This window comes from Pelodiscus sinensis, chromosome 13, assembly GCF_049634645.1.
Source record: "Pelodiscus sinensis isolate JC-2024 chromosome 13, ASM4963464v1, whole genome shotgun sequence".
Taxonomy (NCBI): Eukaryota; Metazoa; Chordata; order Testudines; family Trionychidae; genus Pelodiscus; species Pelodiscus sinensis.
Genome location: NC_134723.1, coordinates 46405850 through 46420757, shown reverse-complemented (window position 1 = coordinate 46420757; position 14908 = coordinate 46405850). Strand labels below are relative to the sequence as shown.

Genomic DNA, 14908 nt, shown 5'->3' with positions numbered 1-14908 from the left:
GGCTCTGATTAATCAGCCACTGACTCTCTTGAAAGCAAGAACACAGTTGCATTCATTTCCCATTTTACACTTTCTGGCTTGGCAAGCTTTCTGCCACTTGTGTTTATTTCAAGGGCTTGGAGCCAAAGAACCAGCAACAGTTCTGAGAAAAGTCAGCACGTACTCCCTTCTCAGTCCCAACTGGTCAGACTACTATTAAGTAGTGCCAATTAACGTCTTTCACCTGTTCGGTAGTGACAGATAATTGGCCAAGTGACATCTGAAGTCTGCACACAATGGTTAGAGTGAGGGTAGACTATATCCTGGGTGCAATGCATGCATTTCAACTGCACTATTGCTATAAAAAGGAAGCATCCTTCTCTGAGGTCAGTGGAAATCCTGAGCCAAGAGTTATTTGGAACAAGCAGGAGGCAAAAATGTGGACCCGGGGCCTATAACATGCCATTACTCACGAAAAGCATGGGAGGGCAGAGTAGGGCAGGCAGCACAATGTATTGACTGGTCATGGAATTCCCTTCAAAGGAGAACAATTCTCTGGGAGACTGGAGAACTTGCTCTCTCAGGATAACTATGGCTCCTGGCTTGAACAGCATTCATCGCATTATTTGCCTTTCAGAGGCTCAGAACCAAAGTTACAGCAATACAGAAATAGCGAAGCCACCACACTCACACTGCGGTTAGCCTTCAAATCCTTCCAACTTTGTCTTATACAAGTAGATAAACTTATCTCTGTATCTGGAGCATTAGCTAACCTTTCCAATCCTTAGGTAACTATTTATCGGAGGTCAAAATGACAACTTCCGCATGACCAAGCTACATAGATGTTTGTGTTCAGAAAATGCAGGACTCAGGAGTTAAAACGCAGTAGAGAGTACTAACCATCTCAGATTTGCAAAGTAAGTATCTATCAACAGTGGTATTTTTATCTAAAATGGTTCTTTCAGCGATTTAGCAAGTATATGTTATTTGACTAACTTTGTATGAAGTGATGAGTCACTGCTTGAAACAGATGTTTTATATCTAAAGCAAGAACAATTCTTTTCATCTTCCTCACCCTCTGGAGTAAGAACAAAAAGACATAGTCCATATGCATTATATGCGGTGGATTTTCTTTGTCAACTTAGAAGAACTATTTACCTGAAATATACATTAATCCCCCATACACCGTTCCAGCATGACCATAGTGGGGTTCGTTCATTTTTGCAACATAACTCCATTCATTCATTCTTGGGTTGTAACATTCCACTGTGGCTGTTAAAAAAAGAAAGAGTCCTGGAATGTAATATGATCATTTGATTGAGTGCAGCAGTAGTGAAATTAAAAACAAACACCACCAGTGATGTTATTTGTATAGGAACATTTCAGAGAGATGTTCGGATTCTCTGTGAAGTTAAGACCTCCTTAAAAGGCATATAAGCGTGCTATCCTCACAGGAGCAGAAGAAAAAACTCTTTCGCAATTGATTCCTTTGGGTTTACATTCAATGCCGTACCTGCTTAGCCTGTCTTACCTTTTGTTTATCTTCTGTATACATAGTGGGGTGCTTAAAAAGGGAAAATAAAAATAGGTATATCTGCTTTTCTAATCCTCCTTCTCATCCATCTTCTCCAGCATCTACTGCAAACTGATATTGAGCAAACTTTAAACATGTACAAGATGACGAAAGCATTAGGCAGTCAAAAAGACCTACGTAAGTCACATTGCTTTAGACATGTCCCACCCAGACACATGGATAAAGACACAGCTTGCGTTCCACCTACTGCATTAGAATCCCACTACGCTACACAAAAGATTTCCTGAAAGGACTGCTGACACACGTTCTTTATCTGGGAATAGGATACCAGCTTTTGAAGTGACTGCTATTGACTGCACATAAAGCACCCAAGTAGTACATAATTCACAGGGCTCGACAAATAATACAATCTACTTGCCACGGGCGAGTAGATTGCAACCCAGAAGAGCCGGGTTCGGGTGATCTGCGCATGCACAGATCGCCGGACAGCGCGGCTGGTGAGCAGGGCTCGCCACAGTTTGGTGAGCCCTGATAATTCACACAAAAGGCTACAAGTCTTGTCCAAATTGCTTGCAGGAGCTAAGCCCACTGTGACAGTTCACCCTCCACCCATGCTTTATGAAATGGACTTATGGACAAAAATGCACATAACTCAAAGGTGCTTTGAGCAAATTCTCTCTTGTAACCTGTCAATTTTCATGTCAATCCACTGGATCTGTTTATCTTATTTTGGTGTATCACTCCGGTGTGCAAAATTAGACATGGAGTCGGGAACACTTTTATGATTTTTAAATGTGTATATGGAAAGCCATCAAGGGTAATTCCAAGGCTGGGATGCACCAGTGGCTGGGCAGTCATATGCAAATAGCCTCTTGTTCTGAAGTCTTAGCAGTGGTTGTGGGGAGTGGCCAGGTGACTCCCCTACGCAATAAGGGAATTCTTTAAAAACAGGACGGAAGGAGGCTTTCGCTGGATGGACACGCCTAAGGAGGATGAAGCAGAGATGCCAGGGGAAGTGGAAGTTTCCCTGGCTTGAAGTTTCCCTGGCTTGAAGGTGCAGCTGGGACAGAAACAGTTGGAGGGTGAGTTTATAATACGTGTGCGCTGAGGATTTTAGGGTTAGAATTAGCTAAGCCTTTTTTATTACTTTTGATTGGTAATCTACTTGGCTCTGCCTGTTCTCACTTTTTAGCACGCCAGTCCGACTGCTTGTACAGGCAGTCCCCGGGTTACGTACAAGATAGGGACTATAGGTTTGTTCTTAAGTTGAATTTGTATGTAAGTCAGAACTGGCTCCAGATTCAGCTGCTGCCACTGAAACTGACCAGGGGCTTACTACAGGAAGCCGGAGGCAGAGTTGCTCTGCCCCCAGCTTCCTGGAATCAGCCTGATCAGTTTCAACAGCTGCTGAATCTGGAGCCTGGGACAGAACAGCTGGGGCGCTGCCCGGTAGGTTCCCACAGGACCAACCCAGCAGCACCCCAGCTGCTCTACCCGAGGCGTCCCGCAACAAAAGCCTGTCTCCCTGGGGTGCTGAGGGGAGTCCCCCCCAGCACCCCAGGGAGACCTGAGCAAAGCCGCACAGGCGGCAGGAGTCCCGCTGCCTGGGCGGCTTTGCTCTCGGGCAAACGAGCAAAGCCGCCTAGGCGGCGGCTTTGCTCAGGTGTCACTGGTCTGCTGGGGGGGGTCCAGCGGCTTCGCTGGACCCCCCCAGCAGACCAGCAAGAAGCTTTTCCTCGCCCCGGAGGACACGGGCGGCGACTTGCCGCCCGTGAGCTGCGGGGCAAGAAAAGCCCCGTTCGTAAGCACGGATCCGACATAAGTCGGATCCGCGTAAGTCGGGGACTGCCTGTACGTAATAAAATCACTTTTCCTTACTATCAAGCCCAGTGTAAGTAACTGTTCCCTGGGGGAGCGACCAGTGCTCACATTCCCGTTCATTGTTAAAGGGGGCTCTCCTAAGTAATTCACCTGGGGGATTTGATCCCCTTCGGGGAGTGGTATCTCAGGGGCCCAAATCTGCACTCTCCTTGGACCTGAAGAGACTCAGTGTCTGTACTGCTTCTCGGGGAGCGGGGGGGGAGACGGGGACAGTGATCTCAGCTCGCTGCTTTGACTGGGAAGACCAGGGAGCTGGCCCAGCAGGGCCGGGCAGTGAGGAGCCCCAGAAAGTAGGAAGGCGAGTGGCAGTGTCAGCATCCCAGGAGGCGCCCTCAAGGGATTGCCTGTGACCCCACCCCATCACACCCACAAAGAGAATGGTGGGTATCATCAGGACTCTGCTCGTACAATTTTATTTGAAAGACTAAGGCCTGGGGTAGATAAAAAACCAATGAAGTTTTAATTTTAAACCTATTTAATAAAATGTTTTAATTCTTAAAAAGAAAATGTATTTAAAATTAAAATGGAGATGACCTGTGTTAAGGCCTAAGCTTAATAAGCTACCGCAAGGTAATGCAAGTAAAAATATTCAAGCAGTACATTTTGTTGCTCAAGTTTTAAAGAAACTTCCATCAGTTCACTGCAAGTCACTGGCTAAGCACCTAGAATCAGACTCTGTTGAAGCAACAAACAAGCTAGTGAGAGCAACAGCCTCATCTGACTCATCTTAATTCATTCAACTAGTTCAGTTCAATTAAGAGTTCGTTCAAAGTTGAAAAGCCAACTGAAGAAGCATGAAAGCTTGTTTCCCTGTTACTATCTATGAATAAAAATGAGGCGAGAAGAGGAGTTCAACTAGCTCTAAAATCCTTAATGACATGGTCACCATAAACAATGTCAGTAATTATTAATAATACTTGCCTTGCTTAATGAATCAGCTTTAATGGCAAAACATTTTCATAAACTCACTTTTTACCTTGTATATCCCAGCATTATTTAGGATAATTTTATTTACATAATATACTTTGAAATTGAGTTACAATGCACAGAAATATTAATTTCCATCCAAATGCAGTTTGCCGCATCATGAGTAAAAAAAGTCTATCTAGGAATAAGAAATGCATTATTCACGGTTTTCTAACAGTAAAAATTAAGACTGAATAAATATGTATCAAGTTATACAACTGCTATATTGTGGAATCTCCATCTCTGGCGATATTTAAGAGCGGGTTGGACAGACACCTGTCAGGGATGGTCTACTCTAGACAGTGCTTGGTCCTGCCATGAGGGCAGGGGACTGGACTTGATGACCTCTTAAGGTCCCTTCTGGTCCTAGTGTTCTAGGATTCTAAAAACAAATCAAGCCCCAGAACTGGTGGAAGCCACTAGCAAAGCATCTGGATCCAGATTTTCTTAAATCTGACACGCTAAATCAGCTTGAGAGCAGAAGCCTTGCTGGCAGATTAAGGGGAATATTTTCATTTCAGTTCAACGATTTGTTCATTCAAAGCTTCAAGAGGAAGCTGAAAAAACGCAGAGCAGCTTGTTTTTCTTCTTCCAACCTACGAAGTCTACTAGTTCTAAAACCTGGAAGGACTTGGGGACAAGAAACCATCACTGATTCGCTAATGGTAGCAAAGTCCTCTAATTAATACATCAGTTTTAAATGCAAAACGTGTTTTGATAATTTTTTGATCAACTTTTTGCCTATGTATCTGGGACATTCAAGGTAGTTTTATTTAATTAAAAATCACTGCATAATACTGCTTTTTAACTTGTGCTTGAATTTCCATCCAAATAGAACTTAACATGATACACAAGTAAAAAAATTATTTGCTGTTTTCTAGCATAATAAAATGTAAAAATTAAGGCTCTAAATAAAGGAATTAAGCTACATAAATGCTGAAATAAAAGTGTATACATAACCTGTCTCTGGTTTCCAAAAAAGCAGCACCAAATTTAGCAGAAGGCTATACTTAGTTGCAATTCATCATGTTTAGATGGTTATCCCTGGCAAGAATCGTCTTTCTTTAGAAAATTAATTACAAATGCAAAATGTAATTAAAATTGATTATTTAAAGCAAGGTTTATTGCTCGTGGATTTAAATCCACCCTGTTAGTTTGATTATTTATATCCTGGTAGTGGATCAACACTATCAATTTCATGAACCCAGCAACGTGAACATATGGAGAGTGTGTGAAGTTCTCCTGGTATTTCTTGGTATCTTGGAAATAAAAATCTGCAAGAAGCAAAAGCCATGATGTGGTCGGAGCACCTCCGCCACCGCCCCCAATGCCACATCACTGAGGCTCTACCAGTGACCAAAAATTATCTGATGGCCACTCCATTCTTCTGTCTCCAATGCACCAGGTAGCCAGTCATCCCATACGCACAGTGGGACGAGGGACAGAGAATACAGCATGCAGCAACTCATGTACAATCTTATGGCTCATACCAACTTAGAACAGAATTGCCTATTTGAGAATGGAGCACGGTCAGTTCCAGAAGCCTGACTTTTTGAACTCATAGAATCACAGAGCTGGAAAAGACCTCAGAAGGTCATCAAGTCCTGCCCCCTGCTCTAGGCAGGACCAATCCCATCTCAATCAACCCGGCCAGGGCTTTGTCAAGCCGAGACTTAAACACCTCTAGGGATGGAAACTCCACTAGTTCCCTAGGTAACCCATTCCAATGCTTCACCACCCTCCTAGTGAAATAGTTTTTCCTAATATCCAACCTGGACCTTTCCCACCACAACTTGAGACCATTGCTCCTTGTTCTGTCATCCGTCACCACTGAGAACAGCCTCTCTCCATCCTCTTTGGAACCTCCCTTCAGGAAGCTGAAGGCTGCTCTCAAATTCCCCCTCGCTCTTCGCTTCTGCAGACTAAACAGACCCAACTCCCGCAGCCTCTCCTCATAGGTCATACTGAAATGAACACTGTCAACATGAAGTCCATTGTTCTGATGGAAAAAATCGCGTGGATTCTACACTCACAATTAACTTCTCTGAGTTTTAGTAATTTTAGAAGTTAGCTACTTCTCTGCATTTTTTACATTGCCTATAGTCAGTTTCGATTTTCTGTGAACAGTGTCAGCTTCTCCCTACATAACAAGGCTTACATAAAACCTCAACAAGGCATCAGAAATTTTTTTTTTAAACTATTACAGCACATGCTATTTAAAGGGGCTTGTCAAAAAACAGCGTTTTTTAAAAAACAAGTTAGTGTATCAACTCCCCTCCCCGAGCAAGAGAACATTCTCTCAAACAGCTGTAGTGTATACCATACACGAGAGAGTAAGACTCTTAAATATAAGTTTAACAACTAGTCTGGTCCACAGATGGATAAACTTCCTTCCCCTCTCTCCAATGCTTACGTGATCTCTTAAGGTTTTGCTATACTGGACCAGAGGAAAGGCCCAGAAATACCTACTTCGAAAGGCACACCTGGAATGGGCCCAAATTATGCAACTGGTTTTATTTTCACATAGCCCCCAGGAGCATCAGTTGAGTATGTAAACATGGAGCAGTTTTGTCCCCAAAGTTTCTATGAGTCTGGAGATGGATTACCCTAGTAGATCTGTATTATAGGAGCACCCAGTGCATGTCTACTGTGCATCTGGGAATGAGAGCCCCAGCCCAAAGCAACAGTTGGTCACCTGGACTCATGCGAGCATGCTAAAAATAGCTGTGTAGACAATGAAGTGAAGACTACAGTTCTTGCTCTCAAGTATATGGGTTTATGTGAGCCTGAGGAAGTCAGCTCTCTCCCAAGTCAAACCAGAGACATGGCTTATTTTTAGCACATGCTTAGACCTCCAAATCCATGGATATCTGCTTTATAGCCACAGGTATCTTCAGAAATGGATGCAGATATTTGTGGCTCATTTGTGCAGCTCCAGATGTGGTATAAAATTGTATCTCCATGAAGGGCTCTACTCATGCTCTGCTAGCACAAGTCTGTGGTCCCGGGCTGGAAGGCTCATCTTAGACACACTGTAGACATACTGTTCCCTATTGCTCCCGTACGCAGACATTTCAGTACTGAGAAACCAATGTCTTTGTTCCTCCATCCTGTCAAAGGAGAGTGTATGGCTGGTTCTAAAAAAACTGCTGCATCTTTTTCACAATACAGCATCGTGATGGATTCCTTATACATACTGTTACTCTCCCTATTTGCAGGCTGAACAGATGTCTCATAGCATTCTCCCTCTATTTGACTTATGCTCACAGACTGACCATTCCCATGCTGGTGAATTATTTTGTTTTTGTATGGATCTCTTGCATTAACTAAGCCTCAACTGAAATTTCAATGAAAATCCAATAGTCTCTGCCCCCTGTGTGTTGTATCATGACTTGATACCAACACAAGATGTTGTTTCATAAAAGATTACTTTCATTTGTGTACAGAAGGTCCCACTCACAAGGCTACATATAAAACTAGCTATTGGAGAACCTGGACTCCGGAGTTTTGGATACGCTGAGACCATCGAAACTTCAGGATGTTTAACCTTTATCTCCACCCCAGCCCTACTCAGGCCAGATGAATCTCACAATAAAACAATCCTATCTCCCAACACCGATTTATATTCCAAGAAAGAAGCCTCCTTTCAAAATACCCACATTTACTGCAATGGGAGATGATCTATATGCTCTGATCCCTCAGGCTTTCCTCCAAGGCACTTCCCAGTTTGTCATCCACACCTTTCTTTAAGAGTCTTCCTTTTCTCGGTCACCTCCTCTGTTTGTTTAGGCAGACTAGCTCCCTGTAGCCTCCTTCTTTGACCCTGGGTTCCCTTCTCTATCCATTAGCAACTCCACGTAACTAGCCAAATCTAACTTCCACACACGACTTGAATAAATTAGATGTAAAACTGTCCATAGCCTTGGACTTCTGATGTTTTTGAAAATGAAGCCTTGAAGAAACACATTACAGTTTTAGAATAAATGGGATAATTTGAGGTCTTCGCCAGATTCCAATTCTGATCACCTCCCTTGGAGGGCTTCAAAGGGGTACTATTAGGCATTGTTAAATTACTCTTATCGCTAATGAAACACGGACATTTTTATGGTGGAAAATAATACTATACAGTTCTGATAAGTTTAAAATATTTGAGAAATGTTTTGGGTACCTTGGCTGAAGGGTCCCATAGAAGTATCACTTACTATTGATTGAAAGAGACTTATTTATTTTAATAACTTTGACCCTTCCTGTTATGCCTGAAGTGGATGGTAAATTAATCAGTATAAAAGAATTTACTAGAGATTATCTAAATTTAGATAACGAATACTGACATACAATCTCCTTGGAAAGTTGCATTTGATTGTTCAGAAATTCATATCACATACAATAACTAACAAGTTGAAATCAGTTTGAATCCAAGAGGGCAAATCCCATAATAGTTATCCAACAACATTTTGTATTTAAAGTTAGGATTTTTTTTTTATTTGGAGCGGTGAAAGAGCTGAACGGTTTTTTGTATCTTTACCCTGCCAGTTTTTAGGATGGAAAAAATAAGTGAAACGAGTTGCATAGCAATGGATAGGAAGAAAAACAGTATTTCAGTATTGAAATCAAAACCCTACGCAGCCAGAATAACTGACATTTATACAGAGCTCCTCATGCCAACAGACTAAAAGCACTTTGCCAGCTCCACATGGACGTTACCAGTTTAACTTGTGTGGAGGTTATGTTCAACACAATATTCCTTCATTTCCTGTCTTAGACTGCAGGGAAATCTTTGGTCACAATGTTACCACTTGAAATAGGTTTAGTGCTCTCCCTAAATTCAACCCCTGGTTTACAGATAAAACTGCATGACTAACCGAAGATGTGATTTGATACGGATTTAGTTAAACTGCTGCAACTTGGTGTATTGACACTGATAGTCTCTTGTATGGCCAATCTAATCAGTGTCTTAAATCAACTCAAATCACTACATTGCAGTCAGGAAAAGTATCAGACTGATTAGATGCTTAGGCTGTTTATACAGCACACTTTGGAGAGAGACAACTCTTTCATCTAAAGATTTTGTCATGGCACCGTGCATGCAAAAAGTACTAAAAAAACCTCTGAACATCTGTCCTCAAGGTCAACTGGATTCATCAACAGACAATGCACAGAATCCCCTAGGCCCATCACCTACAAGGTATATGTGCTGGCTGCTTCTGGGAACTGCCTGAGGTAAGCGCAGCCCAACCAGAACCGAAGCAGCACCCAAAATCCCCTCCAACACCCCAACTGTAGCACCTAGTGTAACCGGTTACCCGTTCACATTCCTATGACAGGCAGCAAAATATTATACTGCTGGAACACCTAAGGAACTCCGTAAGTGTCTGTGAGAATTGAAAAATGAGTAGAGACCCTCAACTCTGCCCTTTATAACACAGCACAGTGGATTATCAGTCAATGAACCATTACCTCCACTGAAAACAAGGTGCTCTGACACTAGTTCCTACAAGTGAATGATGGTTTGTGCTCATTAAACGAGCAGTAGGTACACCCACAAGGCCACAAAACTTTCACAGCATGTTGCATCACCAAGCAGAAAAAGGAAGTTACCAATCACAATCATTTTTGCTAAAAATGTATTTATATGTACAGGCAGACCCCGGGTTACATACAAGATAGGGACTGTAGGTTTGTTCTTAAGTTGAATTTGTAAGTAAGTCGGAACTGGTACATATTGCACCCCAGGTGTCCCCGATTCAGCCGCTGCTGAAACTGACCAGCGGCTGACTACAGGAAGCCCGAGGCAGAGCTGCTTTGCCCCGGGCTTCCTGGAATCAGCCGCTGATCAGTTTCAGCAGCAGCTGACTTGGGGACACCTGGGGTAGAGCAGCTGGGGTGCTGCCAGGTTGGTCCCCGCAGCACCAAGGTACGGCGCTACGGGGACCAACCCGGCAGCGCCCCAGCTGCTCTGTCCCAGGCATCCAGATTCAGCCGCTGTTGAAACTGACCAGCGGCTGACTTGGGGACGCCTGGGGCAGAGCAGCTGGGATGCTGCCGGGTTGGTCCAGTAGCACGACACCTTGGCGCTGTGGGACCAACCCGGCAGCCCCCCAGCTGCTCTACCCCAGGCGACCTGATTCAGCCGCTGCTGAAACTGACCAGCGGCGAGAAAAGCCTGGTCTGCTGGGGGGCGCACTAGCTGCACACTCCCCCCCCAGCAGACCAGGCTTTTCTCGCCACGGAGAATGGGGGCAGCGGGATTGCGACGCATCTCGGCGGTCCCACCGCCCGCGTCCTCCCCGGCTTTGCTCCGCGTCTCCCTGGTCTCCCAGCGGACCAGGGAGATGCAGAGCAACTTTTCTCGCCACGGAGGACGCGGGAGGCAGGACCGCCGCGGCGCGTCTCGGCTGTCTGCTGGGGGGGGGGGGGGGCGCTCAGCTAGTTCGGGATTCCCTCACCCACTTCTTAAGTAGGGATCCGACATAAGTCAGATCTACGTAACCCGGGGTCTGCCTGTAAAGTATGAAATGGTTGCATGAAAAACTGTGTTTGAAACAATTTGGTTAACATTAACAACAAAAATCCCCAAAAATCGATTCCACTACTCAGAACCTTGACAAAAGAATTAGAAGTCTGCAACCGTAGCACTATATGCTTCCCAAAAAGGAAATTACAGGCAGTCCCCGAGTTACGCGGATCCGACTTATGTTGGATCCGCAGTTACGAACGGGGCACTTCCTCTCCCTGGTCTCGAGCAGACCAGGGAGAGGAAGCAAAGCGGCGGCGGAACGCGCGGCCAGCTGACAGCCCAGAGTCTGGGCTGTCAGCTGGCTGCGCGTTCCGCCGCTCTGCTCTGCTCTGCTCCGCTACGCTCCCCCTGGTCTGCAGACCAGGGGGAGGGGGAGCAGAGCGGAGCACGCGGCCAGCTGACAGCCCAGACGCATCTGGGCTGTCAGCTGGCCGCGCGTTCCGCCGCTCTGCTCTACTCTGCTCCCCCTCCCCCTGGTCTGCAGACCTGGGGGACGGGGAGCAGAGCAGAGCAAAGCCACGGAGCCCGAGGGCAGCAGGATAGCCACGGCGCGTCTGGGCTGTCCCGCTGCCCCCGTGCTCCGCGGCTTTGCTCCGGACGCCTGTGGTACAGCAGCTGGGGCACTGCCGGTTGGTCCCGTAGCGCCGCTCTGGGTGCCACTGGACCAACCCAGCAGCACCCCAGCTGCTCTGCTCCAGGTGTCCCCTAGTCAGCAGCTGCTGAAAATGACCAGTGGCTGACTACAGGAAGCCCCTGCCCCGGGCTTCCTGGAATCAGCCGCTGATCAGTTTCAGCAGTAGCTGACTTGGGGATGCCTGGGGTTCTTAAGTTGAATCTGTATGTAAGTCAGAACTGGCGTCCAGATTCAGCCGCTGTTGAAACTGATCAGTTTCAGCAGTGGCTGAATCTGGACGCCAGTTCCGACTTACATACAGATTCAACTTAAGAACAAACCTACAGTCCCTATCTTGTACGTAACCCGGGGACTGCCTGTATATGACTAAAATCTATTGTAGATTATCTGAATTTTGTAAATTTGTAAAATCAACAAAATGGGGGGAGGGAAGAAATCAAATGCTCCATCACAGAACAATTAGTTAATTTTTTCTGATTAGTTTTAAATGAAACAATACTTCACTGTACATTTATAAAAATTACACTACAGTATAGTCACAAAAGTACTAAAGTTTTAGCAATAGGAGATTTTACTACAGACCCAGGCGTGCTGCAAAGCCTCTGCTGTGAATGGGGATAAGACAGACTGAAACTTAAATAAAATTAATGTGTACACTTAGTGTGATTTGAGTGAAATTATATTATGCAGTAAGAAATGTGAAGTATAATACTGTTTCTCATTAGATTTCCAATGCACAGAGACAAAACCTACAAATGGATATGTAGTAGGGATGTAAACTCCCATTTAACCAGGATCCCGTGTGCAGGGGGCTGCCCCAGTCAGGCCACTGGTTAACAAGAAGAATCACCTGGTTACCTGTTAATATCCCTACTATATATAGGGAAATCTGTCTATAAACTCTGAACTCTGCCTGAAGTAATAGTCTCACATTTATGACAGCTTGTGCTGAATTCAAAGGGACTAGCTACGACCTACTGTAGGCTGATCATTTTTTATTCTTTCTAATTTAATTCATTATACATGGCACAAAAAAAAAATCTACATTTTTTGGCAAGGAGGAAGTGAAAAAAGGACACTTAATAGGGAACCTTAACCAGGAGGTACAGAGACTAAAAATGAACAAGTAATTTTTAGTGATAAACAAGTGGAGTGTTAGAACATTTTTAGCCTCATAGAGAACTTCTTAGCCTGCCTTCAAGAAACACATTTAAAACACTGATATTCCAAAATGACTATTGCAATTATTTCAAGAAAGTCCCATCTTCTCAGAGTAACTTTATGGGTGTCCTTCAAGTACAAGAGACATTCTTATCCAAATAGAAACCATGTTTAGATTATGTAAACCAAAATAATTTAACAAATTACTAAAATCATGATGTGTTTGAAAATCAACTGTTCCACAGAGGCAGAGCTGGAAACCGTTAACCTATTTGCATGAAGTGTTTCTTCACTCAAATATTCTAAAGAAACTTGGTAAAACTCAGTAGTCTTCCTCAAGCATTTTAATAAATGACAGTGAGCATTTTTTAAAGCCAGGTTGATGTTAAAGATGAAAACAGCGTACATTACATATTTAATTCAGTCAGAAACATGTCACTTTATTTTACTAGTTTATTCTGCTCTCCCTTCACAAAGTATACCTGAAATTCATTGATAATGTCCAAGTTAATCTCTACAGATGCTGCCAGAAAATCTGGTTTTAAATTATTCCTAAATTAGGATACTTGTTTTTCCTCCCTCTGGTTCACAGAACTGCATAATTGTAAGACAAAAATTCATACTTAGAAGATAAAACACACTTACCTAGTTCACCCGCTGCATTTCGGCCTCCAACTGCATATAAATGTCCTTTGAGAGCACTTAGGTGGAAGAAGGTTCGCTTCTCATTTAAAGATGCAACTTGCATCCACTTATTATAGCGGGGATCAAATCTGAAGACTGTGTCAACCGCTGTTTTTCCTTTTGTATCATAATTGCTCTGCCCGCCAACTACGTAAAGAAAGTTTCCAATCACAGCAATGCCATGCTGGTATCTTGGTGCATCCATGGGAGCTAATGATTTCCATTCGTGTGCCTTTTCATCATACATCCGTAATTCTTTGCTGACAACCAGTTGCTGCCTTAACACTCCCCCCAATGTTACTAAATGAGTATTATCTGATCGAATGGCAGTTCTTTCTGACTGCATGACTGGCTGCATGTACGGCATCATTTGGTAGTTGCTGGCTTCCAAAAGCAAATTCACACACGTGTTGTCAGTTCTCATGAAATCCACTGTTTGTACATAATTAATAAGATCCTGTGGTGTCATCAGAGGAAATCTGATATTCTTCATGAGTTTTGCAGCATATTCCATTCGAGGCTCCTCATACCGTAGCCAGCGACAAGCAGCCTTGAAGAGTTCGAGCTCAGTGCAGTTTTTAAGGCTATTGCTTGAAAGCACAAAGGCAAGACGTTCAAAGGGGAGTTTCACAAACTCACCGGTGCTTAATAATGCGGGGAAGTTCTTCAGGATGAAATTATTAACATATTTATCCACTTCTGTAAGATTGTACGTATTGGCAATCCGCCCAACCTCAACACAATTTTCTAACGAAACCTATTAAGCGAATAGAAAGAGGAATCAAAACACTTTCTCCTAATTTGTTCTTCGTTTAGCCACATTAGGATAATGAACAATTTAAGAAATCCTATGGAACTAGCAACATTTGCATCATTTTGCAATGCCCACTGTGATTTGCTCATATAAACAAATACTCAGTCAAATGCAATGTTCATCATTGCAAGGACAGACACAGTAAAGTAGTTGTTTTGAAGAAAGAAATGGGACTACTGGAGAACAGATGGCATATATTAACTAGGTCAGATCTGCTACCATAAAATGAGGATACATAGCAATTATAAGGCACTTTACCTTCAAAGTGCTCTGCAAACATCCTGGTAAGCTGGGAATGGGGACATGCGGTAAGAGGAGAGATACATCGCTCCGGCACGTGAACTCAGGTTTGGCCTTAAATTCCTAACATATTCCTATGTTTAAACAGTTATAACATGAGCCCCTCCATTTTTTTAAACTAGAAAATAAGCCATATTTTATGACTTTTCCTCCACAGATAAGCAATCCTCCAAAATCAGCACTCACGCTGCATATCATTTTTAGTATGTAAGCTGTTCCCTGAGAAACATTCACTTGCACATGATGGTAAACTATACACAAAGCAATAGCAGGAAACTAATAATTAAGATTTTAGCGATCTGACAAGTTAATCTGCCCAGAAATGTCTTAACTTGCTTCAGGACACTTTGAAGTGTCTAAGAGAAAAACCAGAAGTATTTTAGGAAAACACTGATTGTTTCTCCAGTTACTCTGAATTTTTAATGCCTTAGGTATCTT

General features: G+C 43.6%; 1 protein-coding gene across 11 annotated transcripts in view; it reads right to left on the bottom strand.

Moving 5' to 3' along the window:
- Nucleotides 1-14908, bottom strand: part of KLHL13 (kelch like family member 13) — a 134170-nt gene that overhangs the window by 10411 nt on the left and 108851 nt on the right. For all 11 annotated transcript variants that reach the window (XM_075941167.1, XM_075941172.1, XM_075941170.1 and 8 more), the window contains 2 exons: nt 13318-14113; nt 1138-1251 (listed from right to left, as the gene is read on the bottom strand). In XM_075941167.1, coding sequence (XP_075797282.1) covers nt 1138-1251; nt 13318-14113 — 910 coding nt within the window. The remainder of the gene's footprint in view (nt 1-1137; nt 1252-13317; nt 14114-14908) is intronic.